Source organism: Globicephala melas, chromosome 15, assembly GCF_963455315.2.
Source record: "Globicephala melas chromosome 15, mGloMel1.2, whole genome shotgun sequence".
Taxonomy (NCBI): Eukaryota; Metazoa; Chordata; class Mammalia; order Artiodactyla; family Delphinidae; genus Globicephala; species Globicephala melas.
Window position 1 is genome coordinate 8,313,300 of NC_083328.1, and position 18,652 is coordinate 8,331,951.

The following is an 18,652-nucleotide window of genomic DNA, read 5'->3' on the forward strand; positions in this document are numbered from 1 at the left end:
GTTTTTTTGGGGGGGTTTGTTTTTGTTTTGCTTAAACAAGGAGGGATTTATTTTTATTTACAAGAATCCTGGAGGAGGACAGCTGCTGGCATGGGCTTGGTCAAATGACGATAGGGTCAATGTCTCTGAGATTCTCTTGGCCTTTTTCTCATTGTAGCAAGATGGCTGCTGTGGCTCCAGCCATCATATCCTCAATCAAAGTAGGAAGAAGGGAGGAGCAGGGAGGTGTTATCCAATCTCTCTCTTTTATCAGAAAAACATAAGCTTTCCTAGAAGCCCCTGTAGACTTCCTCTTAAATTTCACTGGCCATAAATCACCAGATTCCAGAACCTTTTCACCACCCCATTAAAACAGTCACTCCCAATCCCCCCTCCCCCTGACAACCACTAAGTTACTTTCTGTCTCTCTGGATGTGCCTCTTCTGGATATTTCATATGAATCGAATCACACAGTGCATCCTTCTCTGTCTGGCTTCTTTCACTTGGCATAATGTTTTCAAGGCTCGTCCACGTTGTATGTGTTAATAGTTCATTCTGTTTTCTGGCTGAACAGCATTCTGTTGCATGGATACATCACATTTTGTTTATCGTGCATCAGCTGATGGACATTTGGGTTGCTCCCGCTTTCTGGCTATTGTGAGTGTTACCGTGGGCATGTTTTCAGTTCTTGGATACTCACCTGGTAGTTTTAATTGCGGAGTCATACGGTAACTGCTTTCTGAGGCCCTGCCCAGCTGTTTTCCAAAGTGGCTACACTTTACATTCCCACCGGCCGTGGATCAGGGTTCCAATTTCTCCACATCCTCACCAATATTTATTCCCTGTTTTTTTTTTTTTTATAATAACCACCCTAATGGGTATGAAGTGGTATCACTTTGTGGTTTTGATTTGCGTTTCCCTAATGACGTTGAGCATTTTCCATGTGCTTGTCAGCCATCTGTGTATCTTTTTCAGAGAAATATCTATTCAAGTCCTTTGCCCATTTAAAAAAAATTGGGGATCTGTCTTTTTATTGTTGAGTTGTAAGAGTTCTTGACATTTTTTGGATACGAGACCCCTATCAGGCATAAGATTTGCGAACATTTTCTCCGATTCTGACTCTCACTGTGCTGTAATGGTGGGAGCCGAGCATAAGGGTGGCACTCGGGTGCCCACCCAACTCCTGTGCCCTGTGAGCAGTGGAGCGAGTCTCACCGTGGAACCAAACAGGATTGGGGTCCAGCTTCTCTATGGAGGCCTCCCTGCCCTCCCCAGCCAACTTCTCCATGAGGCAGTGGGCACAAGTGCCCAGGGCCCACGATACTGCTAGGGGTCCACAAAAATGCTTAAATTTCTTTTAAAATCAGAAAGAAAAAAAAAAAAGGAACTTCTAGATGAAAGAAAATGCTCTAACATATATTCATCTTTGTACCAGCGCGTTCTAACATAGAATTTCAGTCCTTTTCTTATACGAGAAGTCCTTTGCTTGTGAAAGCAAACCCCCTCCCGCAAACCCCCTCCCCCACATCCCTTACGTCACTCGGGTGTGTGTCTCTTCAGCCCCAGGCCACACTCACCCCCGCCAGGCAGACAGCAAGCCTGCGAGTATTGGATCCTCCTTCTAAGAAGGTTGGGAAGGATGAGAACTTTGAGGATGGGGTCAGATCAATCCTGTCCGGGATTCCAGTCCCGGCTCTACCGCTGTCACTGTACCCTTGAACCTGTTTCCTCACCTGTAGAATGAAGACAGCAGCACCTGCCCCATGTGAGCAGTACTTAGAAAGCCAGAACCCTGGGGAAAGAGATGGGAGGGGCCCTGGCAGAGCTGCTGGACTGCGCACTGCCAGGAGAACTGGGGCGGGGCCCGGGAGCAGCTCAGGTCAGCGCCCGGCTCCTGGCCTCACTGTAGCCTTGGTTTCTTCATTTAGGGGGTTGGATGGGCAGCCTGTAAGGCCCCTTCCTGTTCTGACGCAGCAGGACATGTGTGTGCTGGCCTTCACACATCAGATTTTACACACACACACACACACACACACACACACACACACACACACACACACACACACGCACGCAGCCTCTCCGCTGACAAACCCACCAGGGCCCGCTGACTTTGGCTATAGGGCATTTATTGCAAATAGAACATCTGAGGTATGAGAAGCTGACCCAGACCCAGGCCTGCCCCTGGCTGGGGGCACAGCAGGCAGTCTCTCCTCACCCCCTGCAGGGCCCCCAGCACCGATGGCCCAACGCGGCCCACCGAGGACGGAGGGGCCCACGCACTGAGGTAGCTGCATCCAAAGCCCTCACGAGTATGACCCCCAGGCTCGCCCAGTTCCCACACAGACCCGGGCCTGGGGGGGCCGGGGGATGGGGACAGGCAGGCAGGAGCAGCCTGGGCTCCGGGGGGGCACGCCTGCGCCCCCAGCTCACTGCTGCTGCAGGCAGTCCTCAGTCACCCCCTGGGCGGCCAGCTCGGCCAGCACGTTCTGCAGGTAGTTGGGGTCGGGGTAGCCGTGGCCTGTCACGTTGCGGTCCATCTCTGTCTTGTGGTGAATCTCGTTCCACACCACCGTGTCGGTCTCCCCCGTGGTGCTGGACGTCCCTACTGTGAAGATAAGTCGCCTCTTCCAGGCCACCTTCAGCAGCTCCAGGACCTGCCCAAGGGGGAGGGGATGGTGGGGAGGCAGGAAGAGGGGGAAGGGGAGGGAATGGCGGGGAGGGGGGGAAGAAGGTGGCCGTGAACAAGCGCTTAGAACAAACCCCAGCTCCCGGGGCTGGCCTGGAGAGCAGACACCCACCCCGACACCCCCTCACCTCCCTAAGCCTCTTCACACCCTCGGAGCTGTCCCCACCCCAAAGCCACCACACCGGCTCTTCTGTCTGCCTGGCATGCTCTTCCCTGGCCTTCGGAGAGCTGGGAAGTCCCAACTCAGGTCTCAGTGCAGAGGTGGCTCTGCAGGCCACCGCCCCCACCACCCAGGTAGAACGGCCCCAGCGCCTCCCCATCCCGTCCTCCCACTGGAGCACCTGTGAGGTCAGCTCGTCTCTCCCTGGACCCCGGGCACCTGGGATGCCTAACGCACAGCAGGTCCCCGGGAAGGGGTGGCCCACACCCCAGCCGGCCCCCAGGCCTCATCCCCCTCTGCCTGTCGCAGTAAGGTGAGCAGAGGCAGATCTGGTGTGGCCGCCGAGCTGGGCCCTCCCCACCCCACCGCCTCCCACCGCACACAGACAGCTGGGCCCAGAGCTGCCAGCCGGGGCGAAGGGGGGCCACTCCCAGGGGCGTCGGCCGGGCCTTCACCTTGCGGCCCTGGGTGTTGTCCGGAAGGTAGCACTGGCGGGGAAACCCTCTGGCGGTGAACGGCTTTCCAGGGTTGGGGTGTTCCGGGCCCTGCAGGAGGCACACAGATGCGGGGAGTGGGAGCTGAGGGGCCCTCCGGCTGCAGAGGTGCTCGGACACGGGTGCCCAGCCTCACCCCTTCGCCTTCCAGGTGGGGCTACTGCTGCGCTCAAGTGACCAACCAAATCGACTGCCGTCTCACATCTCGCTCTGAAGACCCACCGTGAACACGGCGCCCACCCACGACTGCCCTCCCTGAACCCGGGCCGCTCAGCCTGGCGTCAGACACTCCGCCTAACTCCCTCCACTTTCCCAAAGAGCCCAGACCCTTTAGAGGCTGGGACGGAAGCGCTTGCTTCGCTGGCGGCCCTCCGGGCACGGGGCTCTCTGGACCGGATGGCAGGGCCCGCTGCCTGACACCCTCACTCGGGCACACAGCCCCTCCACTCTCGCTCCAGAAGTGGCCGGAGTGGGGCCCGAGACAGTGGCGGCAGGCTGGACAGAGGCTGGCGGTTGGAACCGCGCACAGCCCTTGCTGTGCCCTCGGCCACACGGTGACACGCCATGTACAACTCCAAAGTCCCCTCCCGCTCTGTGGCTCTACTGCTGTCTGGAGTGTTTCTAAATTTCACTTTGAGCCACAGAGAACTGGAGGGAAACCAGGGGAAGCACATAATTAGACAAAACCGAGTGACATCCCGTCAGACTCCTGGCCCCCACTACCCAGTATCTTCCCAACCTGCCCAGGCTCTGAGATCCCCCCACCTGGTCCAAGGCAGAGACCTCAGGGGCCAGGGCTCCCGTCTGGGTCCCCAATGAGCTTGGGTTCCTGTCCCCGCACGCCCCACGCAGGCCTGGATCAGGCAACTGAGCGGGTCCCTCAAGAGCAGTCAGGCCAGCCAGCCCTCCCCACCCTGTGCTCTGCCCCTGTGGGCTCGCCAGCCGGCCGGCCCAATAAAAGCGCTCCTCCTGCTTGGACGCTTGCTGGCCTTCCACCCAGTACAAGTCCAGCGAAGATGCCTCTGCCTCCAGGAAGCCCTCCCTGGCTCAGGAAAGGGCTAGGGCCACCTCTTTGCTTCCACAACCCTAGGAGCTGGCTCTAGCCCCCAGCACCAGTGCCTCCTGGTTGCTGGTGGCCTGACTTGGCAGCCTAGGCACCTTCACAGTGACCCGGGGTGTGCAGACTGCTAGGAGGGGGCAGGAGAGAAAGGACAGCACCCGAGAAGGGCTGATTCCAGAAAGATCCGAGGAGGCTTCTCTTGTGCCGGGGCCCCTTACCTGAATGCCATGGGGAATGTTGTAGACTATAAGGATTGTCCCACAGTCCTCGTGGCCAGGGAGGGACACCTGGAACGTGAACACCTCCATCTTCCCCCGGGGCTGGGTTCCAGTTTTCTCCCCATAGATGGTTTTGCAGGAAGGACACTGCAAGCTTCCATCCTGGGACAAGGCAGAATGCCGTGGACTGAGTCGGGGCCCCTGAGCGGGCACCCAGGCCAGCCACCCCGCTGGCTAGATGGGAAAGAGGCCCACAGGGACACGGGTTTGGCCCCGAGTCACACAGTGGGTTCCAGGCGCATTGCCCAACTCCCAGGCAGCCTCCTCACAAAGAAACTTGATTCTAGAAGCTTCCTTGGAAAGATAAGTTTTAACCCAGAAACTCATGCCATTTTCATTAAAGGGACAAGGTACCCAGAGACTGGCATCAGGTAAGAAAATGAGGTTTATGAGCAAAAGCTTGCACAGCCGAGTCATGTTTAAGATGAAAAAGAAAACCCTGTGAACGAGGGACTCATAAGCTGGCATCTTGGCTGGTACACGATGGCACGGGGACACTGCGCAAAGGCCAGGCCCCGAGGCCCACCACGGGCCTTCGTTCTCTCCGTCCCCCTAACCTGTCCACTCCGGCTAAACTACACGAAAGGCAGGGCAGCCAGGCATCGCCTGCCACCCCCAGGCCCATCCTGCTGCAGGGCCAGGGCTGCAGACATCTCAAGGCTGCCTCCGAGCAGGTCCTGGGCCTCTCACACGGCAGCCCCAGTCACCTGCTTAAGTGCAACATGACAGGTACAGGCTGCGGGAAGGAGACCCCGACCCCCACCCCTGGCCCTGGTGGGCCATGGGTACCTTGTTTCCGTTGCAGTACATGGCCAGCAGGCAGAGCAGGTGGAAGGCGTGGCTGCACTTGGCCAAGCGGCCCACAGCCACCGGCCCAAAGGTCTTGCTGTCGGTCGCGTCGCTGTAGCCGGACGCCATGGACAGCTTCTCCATACAGATGATGCAGTCCTGGAGGGAGACCCAACCCGGGGAACGCTCACCCATGGCCCCTGTGCCACAGCAGGTGAGTCCTGTAGGATCGACCTTCGTCTGCTGAAGTGCCTCACCCCAGTCTAACTCAATCTGACAGCTGTTTGTTCCGGAGGCTGGGAGCACAGAGGGCTCACCGTCACCACAGCAGAGGAGACGGCAGGCGGCACCAAGCGTGGGGGCCGGTGTAACAACTGAAGCACAGGCGGAGAGGGCGGCCAGAACAGCCAGGCAGAGAGGTAAGTACGGGAGGGGCCCTCAGCGCTGGGCTTTACAAGGGAAAGGGAACTTGTCAGACGCACAAGCATGGGAACGGGCCCGGGCCCTCGGGTAGAGAGAAGAAAGCGTTCTGAAGCAGGAGCCAGCGTTTCCGCTGGGAGGGGCGGCGCACCTGCAGGGCAAGGGGCGACCAGGGTGCAGGAGACAAAGCGAGGTGGGGGGAGGACCAGATCCCAGGAGGCCCTGACGGCCACGTTCGGGGCTGGGGCTTCTTCGTCTTACACGTCGGGGGCCCAGCTGAGAGGCTGTGAGCAGCGGGTACTAAGTCATCGTGGCCACCTGTCAGCTGTGTAGCCGGCAGCTTGGAGGGGGGGTGGCGGGGGGCAAAGCAGCCCAGCTGTGCTGGGTGAGCACAAAGGCAGAGACAGACAGACAGACAGCTGTGAAGGGGGAGGGCAGAGCAGGCTGGAGGGAGGGGCCGACGTGAGGATGACTTTCAGGTTTCTGTCCAAACCTTTACCAACCAGATGCTTCCTATGCACTCAGTTTGCAGGAGAAAGAGGCGCGAGAGTCCTCGGCTCTGGACTGGCACGAATGACCTTGACCCCCGCCCCTCCAGATTCTCCAGGACCCTCCACGCAAATCGGAGAAAAGTGGTGCCACAGCCCCGAAGCGAGGCTCAGCAGAGAGAGGCCCAGGTGCAGCCGTGACGGGGGTCTGGCAGGCTGGGTTAGCCACAGGAACCCCGACCGGCCCTCCCAACAGCGGGGGGCAGGATGGCTCTCTGGACGAGGCACCTTCCAGCGGGGGACAGGCTGGCATCCTCGTCTAAGCCACCCCTCATTTCCAAACAAAACCAACAGCACCGTGGTTCCCGTGACACGCACCTCATCCAGGGCCGTCTTCAGCTCTTCTGTGTAGTTTTTTATCACCTGCTCTGGCTCTGGCTTTGGAGGCCCTCCTAAAAGAGAGAAGAACATAAGCGGTGTCCCGAGGAGAGCGAACTGGAGATGCTGGAACGAGAGAGAAAGGACGACAGGGAGCGGTCCAAGTTGCTGGGAGGGATGTTAGGGCGGCTCAGAGGGGAAGGTTAGCGTGCAGGAGAGGAGAGACCTGGGCCAGGCGCAGAACGCCCCGGAGCTCTGCCAGCTGAGCCCTTCCCGGCCCACGCCGGGGGCCCGGCCCCAGGAGCCCTGGAGGAGATGGAAGAGGGGCAGAGACAGCAGCTGGCCACAGCCCTCAGGAGCCACGACGGGGCCCTGCACACCTTCACTCAGGAAACCCGTCCCAGGCTTCAGAGGACATGCGGAAGGGTCAAACAGCAGCTTCTAAAACAGATACTCTGGAGCACATCCTGGCCGTGTTATTTTACTCAGCTTTCAACATTCTTGTAAGAAAGTCTCGGTAAGAGAAGTAAGTTTTCTGAGTCAAGTGTGTAGTGCGTGCCTACCCCATGGGGACATCTGTGTGCATACCAACTGCAGGTGACGGCCACACGGCCACAACAAACCACAGTCTTCTTGGGCTTGTCCCTGGACTGTGGGGTGTCAGTGACATGCCTCCTCCATTCCTAAGCTGCCCACAGTTCTGTCCCCGACCCCTCCTCCCGAAACCTCCCACTTCTCTGTGTGCACCTGTGCAGGAAGCCCGGAGCGGCCCTGCACCAAACAGGCCCCACCCCAAGGAGAAGAAACGCCCCCAGCTAGAGAATCAGCATGGCAGGGGTTCTCCAGGCAGAGGCAGCTGCAGAATCACAGAGGGACAGCAAAGCGGAGCACAGGGGAGGGACCAGGGAGACCAGCGCAGCCTGGGAAGAGTGATCCCGGCAGGGCTTGTCATCCTGTCTCAAGGTCAGGGGGAGCTCCTGGTCCTAGACCCTGAGACCAGAGGGGCTCTGGTGTGAACCCAAGCTCACGGCCATCAGCCTGTGGCTGCAAAGACTTACAAGCCTGAGCTCCTTCTAGACCAGAGAAGGCCAGGTGACAGTTATGAGGGGAGCAGAGGGGCAGGGACCTGGTGATGTCAGGTTGGATTCTGGCTCTTGGGCTGGGACCAAATCAGGTCACCTCTGAGTCTCAGTCCTCTCATCTAAAAAGTGGACCCAATACCAACCAAAGCCGTGATCACTGTAAGGGCATTAGCTGCTATGACCTGAAAAACAGCTAGAGGCAAAGGAAGACCACGCACCCCATACACACGCACACGCACCCCCATACACACAGACTTCTAGGACTCTGACTCTGGTCGCTGGGGAGAAAGCCAGGCAAAAGCACAGTCCCCACCGGCACCGGGTGGCCATCCTGCTGGCTGGGACTCTATTCTGATTGAGGGGAGGAGGCCTTCTAGAAAAGACTGGTCTAGAAGGCCACGTCGACTAGGGACAGGCCAGTCTCCAGCTGGACCCTGGGATCCCTCCAGTGAGGCCTGGCTCAGCACCCCTACCTCTCTGCCTGCCTGTGCCCAGGCAGCCTTTCAGAACTGGAGGTAACTCACCAGGAGCCACTTTTCTCAAAGGGGGCCAGCCAGGTGACCGCCTACCCCACGAAAGGGACATCCGAGCCCAGGAAGGCCAGAGCGTCTGCTGAGAGCCTTGTTTTCCCGGGGCAAACCCGAGTGCCTCAGGAAGCTGCCGGCCTCTGAGGCAGAGTAAGAAGGGGGAGCAGGGCAGGAGCGACTGCTAGGGGTGGGGCGGGGCTGGGCAGGATTAGCCCCGCCCCTCCCTGGCCTCCCTCCTCCCCCGTTGGGCGGGGGTTAGACAGGCAGTGAACAGGATCAGAGCAACCACCGTACTACTGCTACTTGCCAGGCGCTTCCCAAGCGATTTACTTCCTATTCCTCCCACAAGCAACCTGCCCTGTAGGAGGCGCTCCGCTCATGAACGGGAGGCTTGTGTGAGTTCACAAAGCCCGTGAGCTCTGGAAACCCAGGACTGGCGGAGCCAGAGCCATGCCCCCTCTCACACCATCTGAAGGTCACCAGAGCGGTCGCACTTCTCTGGCCCAACGATGGAAGCAGAGCCATCATCGGCTTTAGAAACGGCAGGTTTAGAACTTACTACCCACAGGCCCCTCCACCTGAGTTCTGTTAAAACTCACAGCGCCTTCCAACGGTTCTGAAACCCCTTCCTCCCTGGCCGTGTGACGGCCAGGGCAGTGGTCATCGGGGGACCCCTCTGAAGTAGCCCCACATGGGCTGGCCCTTCGAAGGAAGCGGCGGAGGGCCGTGGTGGTCAGAGAAGAGCGTTCGGTGCAGAAGAGTCAGAGGCAGCAAGACTCGGAGGAGGCTTAGCAGAGGCCAGAGAGTATTTGTGAGCAGGAACTACCTTTCATGGACATTTTCCTCAATCTCTTAACTGAGCTGTGACTTTTAGAGGCCAGACAGGAGGCGGGAGGGCTGGCGGGCTGGGGTGCGCGGCTAAGACACACAGGGAGTCCAATGGCTGACATCAGAATACTCGTCATGCCTACACGGGGTGCGAGATCAGACATGCAGAGAGGGGAGAAACGTTAGAAGGAGTCGTTCAGCATGTGACCTCCACAAACCCCGGCTGTGTCCAGCTGGCACTGTCAACGGCCATCAGGACCTGCCGATCTCCCCGGGGAATCCGGCTGCTCGAGGCTGCCAGGGCCTATCCGGGCCGGCAGGGCTAAGCTCTGGGTCGGGAACCAGTGAAATGCCTGGCTGGTGGGAGCCTTGGCCCCAAGCTCCAAAGGGGTCTGTGCAAGCAACCCATCAGCCCGTGCCTGGAGCATGCAGTGGGCGAGTCTGCTGCTTCGGGAGGGCAGAGGGCAGAACGCCACCCCCGGAAGCCTCCTCAGCAGTTCTGGTGGGCGCCTCTCTGTGCCAGGCATGAGGAAGGAGAGCAGACGGGCGACACAGAAGGGCGCAGCCAAGCTATGGAGACGCAGATGGGCTGGAGCTCACGGTCCTCGCTCTGTGCCCCCTCGGCCGCGCCCCTCAGCTCCTGCTCACCTTGCCCCCGTGCGGCGCTGCCTGTTTTGCACGCCGCACCTGGCCCGCCTAGGTGCCTTCAGCGCCATCGCTGGGGCGGGGCGGGCCAGCGGGAATGCTGCCCCGGGCCTGCTCCCCCACCGAGGCGTCCCCATGGCCCCTGTGGCCGCTCCTCTGGAGCAGTTAAGGTCCCAGGCCGTGGCTTCTTTCTCTGGTCCCCTTTGCCCTGGGTGGGAGCACAGGGGCAGCCCACAGCGTGAGGGAGCGCAGCAGGCAGCCGCGCCGAGTGGCCTGTCCAACCTTGTCCCTCCTTCCTGATGCCTGCAGGAGGGATGCCTCACTCCTCAGCCTGGCGCTCCACACGCATCCTAGCTGGACCCTCACCCGCGCTCCCCAAGGACCTGGAACACAGCACGTCCTCCCGCTGGAGTCCCCGTTCCTGCCACACTCTCAGGCACCCTGCTGTCCACAGCACCCTCTACCCAATCCTCCCTGTCCCTAGTCAGGCTCAAAAGCACCTCCTCCCCCAGGGAAGGGAGCTCTGGGCTTCCCCTCGGGCACCTCCCTTAGGGGGGCTTTCTAGGTGCTCAGAATGTGGCAAGGGGTCTGGGCACAGCGGACAAGCCAGGTGGACCTGCTGCCCACTCCAGAGGCGATCCAGAGCGGTGAGGAGAGATCTGGCCTCGGGATCCACTGGGGCCCACTGTGGCCTCCACCAGAGAACAAAGGCTCTCAATGGGGCAAATGCGCCCAGTTAGGGACAGAAGCAGAGGCCGGCAGCCTGGGCAGCACAGGGTGCGTTGTGGTGGTCACTCCCAGGAGACACCAAAGTGCACATCAGAAGATCGAGGCTGGACACTGGGTGCCCGCTCATCAGGTGATTCGATGCCACCAGCATCCCAAGGTTGTTCCTGGGCTCAAATTGTGGGTTCCCTTGGAACTAAACATCGGGTGGGCCAAATGACAAGCAGGCACAGGGGGCAGATAGATGGAAAAAAAGAGAACAATCCCTTAGGAGAACCCTGGCGCTTTGTACTTGCCCCAACATGCACCAGTTCCCGCCCATCAAGCAGACCCCTCTGCACTGGCTGCCCCTCCCTGAGCGGCAGCCCCTCCCTGACTGCCCATCTGAAACAGCCCCGTCCCCCTCCTGCTCCGTCTCCTTCACTCTGCCCCAAGAGGTGCCCGGTCCTTGCCTGCTGGGGAGCAGACATCCCTGAGGCGACCACATCAGCCCCGCAAGAGGCCAGCGTGAACAACGCCCCTGCCCTTCTCAATGCAGGAACTGCTCCTCCGAACTCGAGACACAGACAGCGAAGTCCTAACTTAGACGTCCACAGACAAGCAGCCCATGCCCTGCAGGTCTGCCTTCTTGTGAAGAAGTGTGAAAATCACCCCAGAGCTAACACTTCACAAAAGCGGCGTCCAGTGGACAGGATTGGGCGGGGGGGGGGGGGGGGACCAAGAGGGGCCATCACATCTTCCCCAATAGCAAGGGCTCAGGGACAGCCCCCCCAAATCGGCGTAACAGCTCGGATAGCCACGGCTTTTCCTGCTCTCGTCTTGATCTGCCGGAGCCCCTGGCAGGTCCTGCACATGGGCAGATGTGCAGACACCCCCTTTCTGATGTCCAGCGTTGGCCTTCCGTCTAGTGACCAGGGCTCAGGTCCAAGCCTACCCTCCGCTGGCCCTGGCCTTACCAAGCTGGGCTCAAGGCCAGTACCACTCCCCACTGGCTGACCGGTCTTGGGCAGGTCTTGGTAGCGTAAAATGCAGACACTCCTCCTCCCTCGCAGGGTGGGAGCCTGGCCCCGGTGTCGGAGGCCCACTCCTCCCCACCCCCCTTAAGAAGAGGCCCTGGCCGGGCTGCAGGCGGCAAAGCCAGCACCTGACGCGCCTGGCTGACACGGAGGTGGATCTTCCACCAGCGAGAGGGGCGCGCAGCCCTTCCGCAGTACATCCCCGGGCTGGAGACCTACCTGCAGACCCCTGTGCCCAGGTGCTCACCCCAATGCGGTGAGCGTGTTCCCAAATCCATAATCGAATCCGTAACTGCAGCCCAGCTGAGAGGTCTCTCCAGACCCTGCTTCTTGGGGGTGGGCGCAGGATCCCTGGTTCCCTGGTGCCCCACACAGCGGCCCCAGCTTCAGGTACGAGCCAGAGCCACATATTCAGACTGGGCGGCGTCTGGCCGCTGGCTCGTCTACTACTCTTTCCTCACTGGGACCCAGTTCCTGAACCTTTGGGGTCTGTTTCCCTGACAAGCAAATGGAGATTAAAATACCTGCCTGCCTCCAGGATCGCTGTGAGAGCCCAGGCGGCAGGGGACACAGAGGATGTGGCCTGCAGACGGTCCAGCCTCAAGAGCTCCTCAGTACCCAGACCACTTCTGAGCTGTGTGCAGAGGTGATCACGGCATTGGTATTAAGGCCTCAGTGACCGCAGAGCTGAACGGGGCTGGGCGCGTGCAGGCTGGGCCCATTCCCCCACAACCTCTCTCCAACAAGACCAGCACCACACGCACGCACACGCACACACACACACAGGCCTGAAACACCTGTGGCGTCGGATGCCACGAGAAGACCTAAACTGGGCAGGGACTTCCTAGTCGCCACATTTTTGCTCACTGTTCTCTCTGCCCCAGCAAAGGGCTGATGGCTGAGCAGCTGACAGACTGAAAGCCTCCCCTCCTGGGGCTTTCCCGGCCCCACTCTACCGTCCTCACCGCCTCTGACTGGTCCTTCCATGTCCTTCAAGGGCTCTTCTTCCCGGCATCCAACTGGGTCTCCGTAAGCTCACTCCCGGGGGGCGGGCACGGGCCGCCCCACTCCACCCCACGCCGCTCTTCTGAACTGCTCATCCAAACCTCCCTGCCTCTGGGACAGCTCCGCCTGTTGACAGCCACAGCCATCACCCCACCCATCGCCCCATCGCCTCACAGCGAGAAGCCCAGACTCTGAGGCCAAGAATGCCTGGGGCTGAATCCCAGCTCTGCCAAGGGCTGGCTGGTTGGCCCTGGGAGGTTTGCGGAGTTCTCTGAGCCTCACTTTCCTTAAACATAAAATGGGAATCAAAGTTCCTCCCCCACAGAGTTGCTATTGGGATGAAATGAGTTACCACACATGCAAAACCCCTAGTCCTTCCTCCTTAATTATGATGATTTATTATCTCTGTCGGCAGCTGTACACCAGGCCTCATTCCATTCCTTCCCTCTCACAACCAATCCAACCACCAAGTCAGAAGCCCTTACCTCCATCTACGGCCACGACCCTAGTCAGTGGCTGGCCCACCTGAGGCATGAAGTCCAGGTCCACAGGGTCTCCCTGCCTCTAGGCCTGGTCCCCTCCAATCCCCCCTGTGCTACCACAGTGACTCACCCAACACCCAGTCTGGTTAGCTCACTCCTCTGCCTCCATCTTTAAATGTTGGAGGCTCACCAGACTCCTCAGTGTATCTTCAAGTACGATTTTACATTTCCCATAAGTTAAAAAATAACTTTCAGTGGCTTCCTAATACCCGCAAGAGGAATTTTAAGAACAGTTTGGGGCTTCCCAGGTGGCACAGTGGTTAAGAATCTGCCTGCCAATGCAGGGGACATGGGTTCGAGCCCTGGTCCGGGAAGATCCCACATGCCGCGGAGCAACTAAGCCCGTGCGCCACAACTCCTGAGCCTGCGCTCCAGAGCCCACGAGCCACAACTACTGAGCCCACGTGCCACAGCTACTGAAGCCCGCGCACCTAGAGCCCGTGCTCCGCAGCAAGAGAAGCCACTGCATCGAGGAGCCCGCACACTGCAACGAAGAGTAGCCCCCGCTCGCCGCAACTAGAGAAAGACTGCGTGCAGCAATGAAGACCCAACGCAGCCAAAATAAATAAATTAATTAATCAATTAAAAAAAAACAACCGTTCAAAGGTGTAAGGTTAACAAAAGATCTAGAGAGACACAAAAGCACTTACTCAAAATGTTAACTCCAGCCAAGAGTTCTATGAGTTCCCCAGGGGGCCCCTTTAGGGAAATGCCTAAAGCATTTGGGGACAGCAAAGTGACTCCTGAACCATAATTCAAGGCGATGTGAAAACGTAAAAGATGGGGAAAGGCCACACCAGGGCACCCACCGTCATTAGGCATGACCCGCCCCGCCCCCCCCCCCCCCCCCGCCCCAACACCGAGACAAACGAACAGCCACCCAGGCTCACCCGCTGGGGGATACACCATCACTGAAAAAAGGCACCGCCCCCCAAGGAGCCTCTCTGGGTTTCCATGAGAACACACAGGGTAACAAGACCCCTGCCCCACAATATCCTCCCCCTACCCCACGCATTCTCCCCTGCCCCCAAGTCCTGGTCCTGCCAGACACAGTCTGTTCTGGAACCTGGACCAGGGAGCAGCCTGCCTACCTGCGAGAGCTTGCTGGACCCTGCTGGGCTTCGACATCTGCACGGGCACCGTGGCGGGGACGCTCCTGGGGCTGCTCACTGGACCGCTGGGCAGGGAGGCACTTGGGGAGAAGAGAGGGCAGAGCTTAATGTGCGGAGCCGACTTAGCAGAAACAGGAGCCGGAGAAACACCGAGTAAGGAAGACACGGGTGCTGCCGAGGCCCCTTTGTGGTTTCACTTCCCGCAGCTGCCTCTGTACAGTGAGGGCTTCTGTTTTTTTCTTTTTTTAAAGAAAAGATCCCGACGAAGAGTATCTGGAAGGAGGAGCAAAGAGATCTGATGTTCACTCCTCTCAGACCCAAACTAACCAAGAAAGAGACTCTGAATACTTGATGTTAAGCCAGAGGCCGGCCCGCCATCACTTCCCCTGTGAAAATCAAGCGACAAAAGTCAAACTCCAAGTTGGGCCTTGGGGAGGGGAAGGAACTGTAGGCAGGGACGGGGCAGCGACACGAAAGAACACTGCTGGGGATGAACCTCATCTTTTTACAAGGTATCGAGAATGAAGCTTTGGCTGTCAAAAAACGTTCTCCTGGACAATCAGAGACTCTGAAGACAAACCTAAAAGAATTATGAACTCACCAGCTTCATCAAAAGGAGGGCTCTGTGGTTCCCCGCAGAGCGGAAGTCCAGCAGAAACCACTATGAGTGGTCCAGACCAGTACCACCAGTAACAGGACCAACCAACATCAGAAACCCCAAGAGAAGATGCTCCAAGAAGGAAATAACACCCCTTTTGTGGTTCTTGCCAAAACAGCATAACCTCAGTCCAGTCATGAGAAAACGTCTGACGAACCCAAATTAAGGGCCATTCGACAGGAGGCCACAGGAGGAGGAACAGGTGGAGGAGGAGAAATGACAACTGGACGCAAAGTGGGATCGTGGGACAGAAAGACAACTGCAGAGGAAACACCGATGAAAGTGGGAAAAGTCTTTAGCTAACAGTCCTGCACCAGTGGTGAGCCTCTCTCTGGTTCTGAGCCGCACCGTGTTTACGAAAGACGTTAACGCGAGAAGTCAAGTAAGGGCGGTGGGGAAACTGTACTATTTCTGTGACTTTTCTGTAAATCCCAAATTAGTTCAAAATACAGGAAATTTTTTTTTCAATGAAGGTCTTGCTTCCCACAGTGACTAATTCCAGGTCTCTCACTTGGTTTTAAGCCGTTATATTTTTAAACGGTAATAGACCCGTGCCATTATGGTTTCAGGGAGCCCTGCCCTGGGGACAGCTGGCGTAGATGGCCCGCCATGCCTGCTACCTCCTCCCCCTCCCGGTGACTGCGTCCTCCAATCCAGCACTGCCCATGTTCAAGGTGACGCAGTGGGAAGGGTTTTGAAACCCTTCCACGCAGTCCCTCCACTGGAGCTCCCCAAGGACAGGCCCTGGGCATGTTCCTCTCTGTTCCACTGGGCCCAGCCTGGATCCAGGAGCTGGGAAGATGCTCAGGAAACGATGGACGCCTCCAGTCTGCTGTGCCACCCTTACAACGGTCGGCAAACCAGCAACCACCTGGTTACGGCAAATGCTTCTGGAAGCTGCCCAGATCCTTCCCTACTGCTGGCCTGGGGTCACGGGTCCCACTGGTGGACACAATAGGGAGCTGCTGGTTCTGACCCAAATCAGAAAATTTCATACTGGCTGGTACTGGTTTTCATTTCTGGACTATTCTCCCCAAACAGAATAACCTGTGCGGCCACGCTTCCTGCCACCCTTATCTACCCTCAGCCCCAAGAAGACAATGGAACTGGATCAGGGCGCTCTGATGATGTGGGGGTCGGGGGGGTGGGGGGGGGGTTAGGTGTGTAGGACATAGGGCTAAGGTTTTGGCCCCGCTAAACTCCGTTTAATTTGAAGCCACGCCCCACTCCCTTCCTGAGCCTCTTTCTTCAATTCTCAGGTTCTAGAAGTGAAGAATTTGAGAAGATACAGCCCTTGGAGGCATCCTTCATCTCCCAAGCCAACCCGACAGGGAGCACTAAGCTTCAGCCCATAACCAGGAAGCTGGAAAGCCGAAGCCTGGCTCTGCCACTGCACTGGGCTACTCAGTGGGCTGGGCATCACTGGCCCAGCAGGGGTCGGAGAAGCGGGATCCTCCCTTGCTGGTGAGAGGCACGTATCTGAGGGAGAAGGCCTAGGTTCTAGAGCAGAAAGCAGACAGGCAGTAAGGCTTCCAATGAGCAGCTCACCCTGGAACTGGGACCAGGAACCATGGCTAAGTTCAATCTGCTTAGGGGGTCTCAAGATGTTGTCACTTGCCCTGCGACCTTCCCCAGCTCCTCCCCCATGCATTTCTCTGCTGTGATCAGAAGGAACAGAGCAGTAAAAGGATCCAGTGGGTCCCAAGATGGGGACTCTCAGGGGTGGACAGAACCTCAGAGGTCGCTGATCTCCCTGCACCGTCCTCTAAAGGGCTCAAACTGGCAGAGTGTTCCCCGATGTGGGGGCACCATATGCCCATGAAGTGCCCTTCCGAGAGTTCCCTCTCACCTGCCTCATGCACCCGTCCCACCTGCTGGGTTCCTGGCTCTACCTACTAGGCCCTCCCTGCCTTGCCTGTCTGGGACCGTCTCCAGGAGCTTCCAAGTGGAGCTGGGAACACGAGACAGGAAGATTTCTAGTCTTCTCCGCAGACAGGACTGGACAGTCCCAAACAGGGGGCAGAGCTAGAAGGCTGGACGGTGAGGCACACAAAGCCTGGTCCAGCTCCCCACAGGCTGCCACCCACCGGGGAACCTCTGAGCACGCGCAGTACAAGAAGCGTACGATGTGGAACCTGGCAACCCCCTTCCAGCCCCCGCAGCGCTTAAAAGCTGGGTGCCCTGGTGCATGTCGAGTCCCCTCTCTGAGTTTTACTTTCTCTCTCTGTAAGATGTGAGCAATTCCCCAAGGCCCCCAGGGTGTCTGCGGGGCTCAATCTGCAGCGCCATCCAAGTGCCCACTGTTTCCTAGGTCTGAGCGGAGCCAGGCGGCTCCGGGAGGGCTGCAGGGCCCTCACCAAACCCTGAAATCCACAGCCCTATCAGAGCAGAAGGAAACTTCAGAAACTGACCCGCCCAATTCTGTAACCCTCAGAGAGGAAAAGAGAGACGCAGAAAGAGAACAGAGTGCAGCCGAGGGCCTACAGCGAGTCAGGGGCAAGGACCCACTGGAACCCAGGACCCCAATCCCACAAGTCTGAAGAGGCTGGCCGATACTAGGAGGGAGTGGGGTGCTTTCAGAGGCTGGGAGAACAGCAGCGGCAAGAACAGAGCTGACGGAAGCAAGCTGAGAGCCGTTTTCCTAGGCCGGGTTAGTGCAGGGACAAGCTCCCCGAGGCCTAGCCACACCAAAGCTGCAATAGAGGGCTGGCCCTAATCGCCACCCCGAGCCATCAGAACGCTAAACCAGCCGGCACACCCTCTGTTACAGAATCTGTGCGCGACACATTGTGGAAAGTCTTCCATCCAACATCACTGAAACACAGGTTTTGGTGCTTAAAGGGATAAACTTCAGCTACTAGGAAATTTACTTAAACCCAGCGGCTCAGTGACAAATCATGTGTCTTCTCCATGGATTACTGCCTACTCGGAAAGGCTCCTGGGGCAACAGGCAAATCAGTCAGCCAAGGTTTTACCCAGATTGAGCAAGAAGTGATTTGAAACTATGTGGGTTACAAAAAAAAAAAACCACATGGGTTCCACAAATTTTGATTTCACTGACTCACATGTCCTTCCCAACAGCTACCAGTAAACACTTTCTCCTCCACACACGCGGTAACCTTCACCTGATGCTGCTGCCATTCACTTGGCTTTGAGAACTATATCACAGCCGCTAGAAGACTAAGGTGCCAGGTGTTTTCAAATCCTTCCGGCCCTGCTGGGTTAAGAAGTCAGGGATTTATTAAACCCCTTCTGGCTCTACAACAGCCATTAGAGAAGGGTTAACTGCAGAGAACCACACTACAAATTAGACAGGAGAACACCGGCCCCTGCGAGTGAATGTCACCCCTCCCAGCTCCTGAAGAGCTGCAGGAGGTCAAGGTGAACACCCCCTTCAGGCGGCAGGTCCCTTTGAGGCTGTTTCACCTGCCAGAGCCTGCTGGCCCAGCTCCCTCCTGGTTTACAACGCAGGGCAGCAGGGTAAGCAGCAACACGCAGGACTCAGCAGCAAAGGTAAGGCCGTCTGGCCCGGCAGCCTTCCATCCTGTAACTGGCCTGGATGGCACTGACGGGACCCACCTCAGTAGCCTCTTGGGCCCTCAGGCTGGGGAGGGGAGACCAGAGAAATATCAGGGGAGACTGATGGGCGCCCCATACCAAAAGAAAGCAACAAAGCCCATGAAGTCGCCTGGCTCAATCCCAGCATCCCAGCTCTAGAACCATCTAGAAACTTCCCAGTTAATTTGTAAGAACATAAGCCCCAGGAGGCTAGGCAAAGC

At 58.1% G+C, this 18,652-nt stretch overlaps 1 protein-coding gene and 1 long non-coding RNA gene across 4 annotated transcripts in view; one reads left to right on the plus strand and one right to left on the minus strand.

Moving 5' to 3' along the window:
* Positions 1 to 2,094: 2,094 nt before the first annotated feature.
* DTX2 (deltex E3 ubiquitin ligase 2) overlaps positions 2,095 to 18,652 on the minus strand; it is a 33,558-nt gene continuing 17,000 nt past the window's right edge. For 2 of the 3 annotated variants that reach the window (XM_030872055.2, XM_030872056.2), the window contains 7 exons: positions 14,195 to 14,295; positions 9,168 to 9,308; positions 6,733 to 6,806; positions 5,447 to 5,605; positions 4,598 to 4,759; positions 3,281 to 3,370; positions 2,095 to 2,633 (listed from right to left, as the gene is read on the minus strand). In XM_030872055.2, coding sequence (XP_030727915.2) covers positions 2,406 to 2,633; positions 3,281 to 3,370; positions 4,598 to 4,759; positions 5,447 to 5,605; positions 6,733 to 6,806; positions 9,168 to 9,308; positions 14,195 to 14,295 — 955 coding nt within the window. In that variant the 3' untranslated portion in view covers positions 2,095 to 2,405. The remainder of the gene's footprint in view (positions 2,634 to 3,280; positions 3,371 to 4,597; positions 4,760 to 5,446; positions 5,606 to 6,732; positions 6,807 to 9,167; positions 9,309 to 14,194; positions 14,296 to 18,652) is intronic. The other variant, XM_070043643.1, reaches the window with a different exon arrangement.
* Positions 4,327 to 6,651, plus strand: LOC132593481 (uncharacterized). The gene is made up of 3 exons (XR_009559054.1): positions 4,327 to 5,660; positions 5,742 to 5,865; positions 6,392 to 6,651. It is a non-coding gene; the product is annotated as an uncharacterized lncRNA (long non-coding RNA).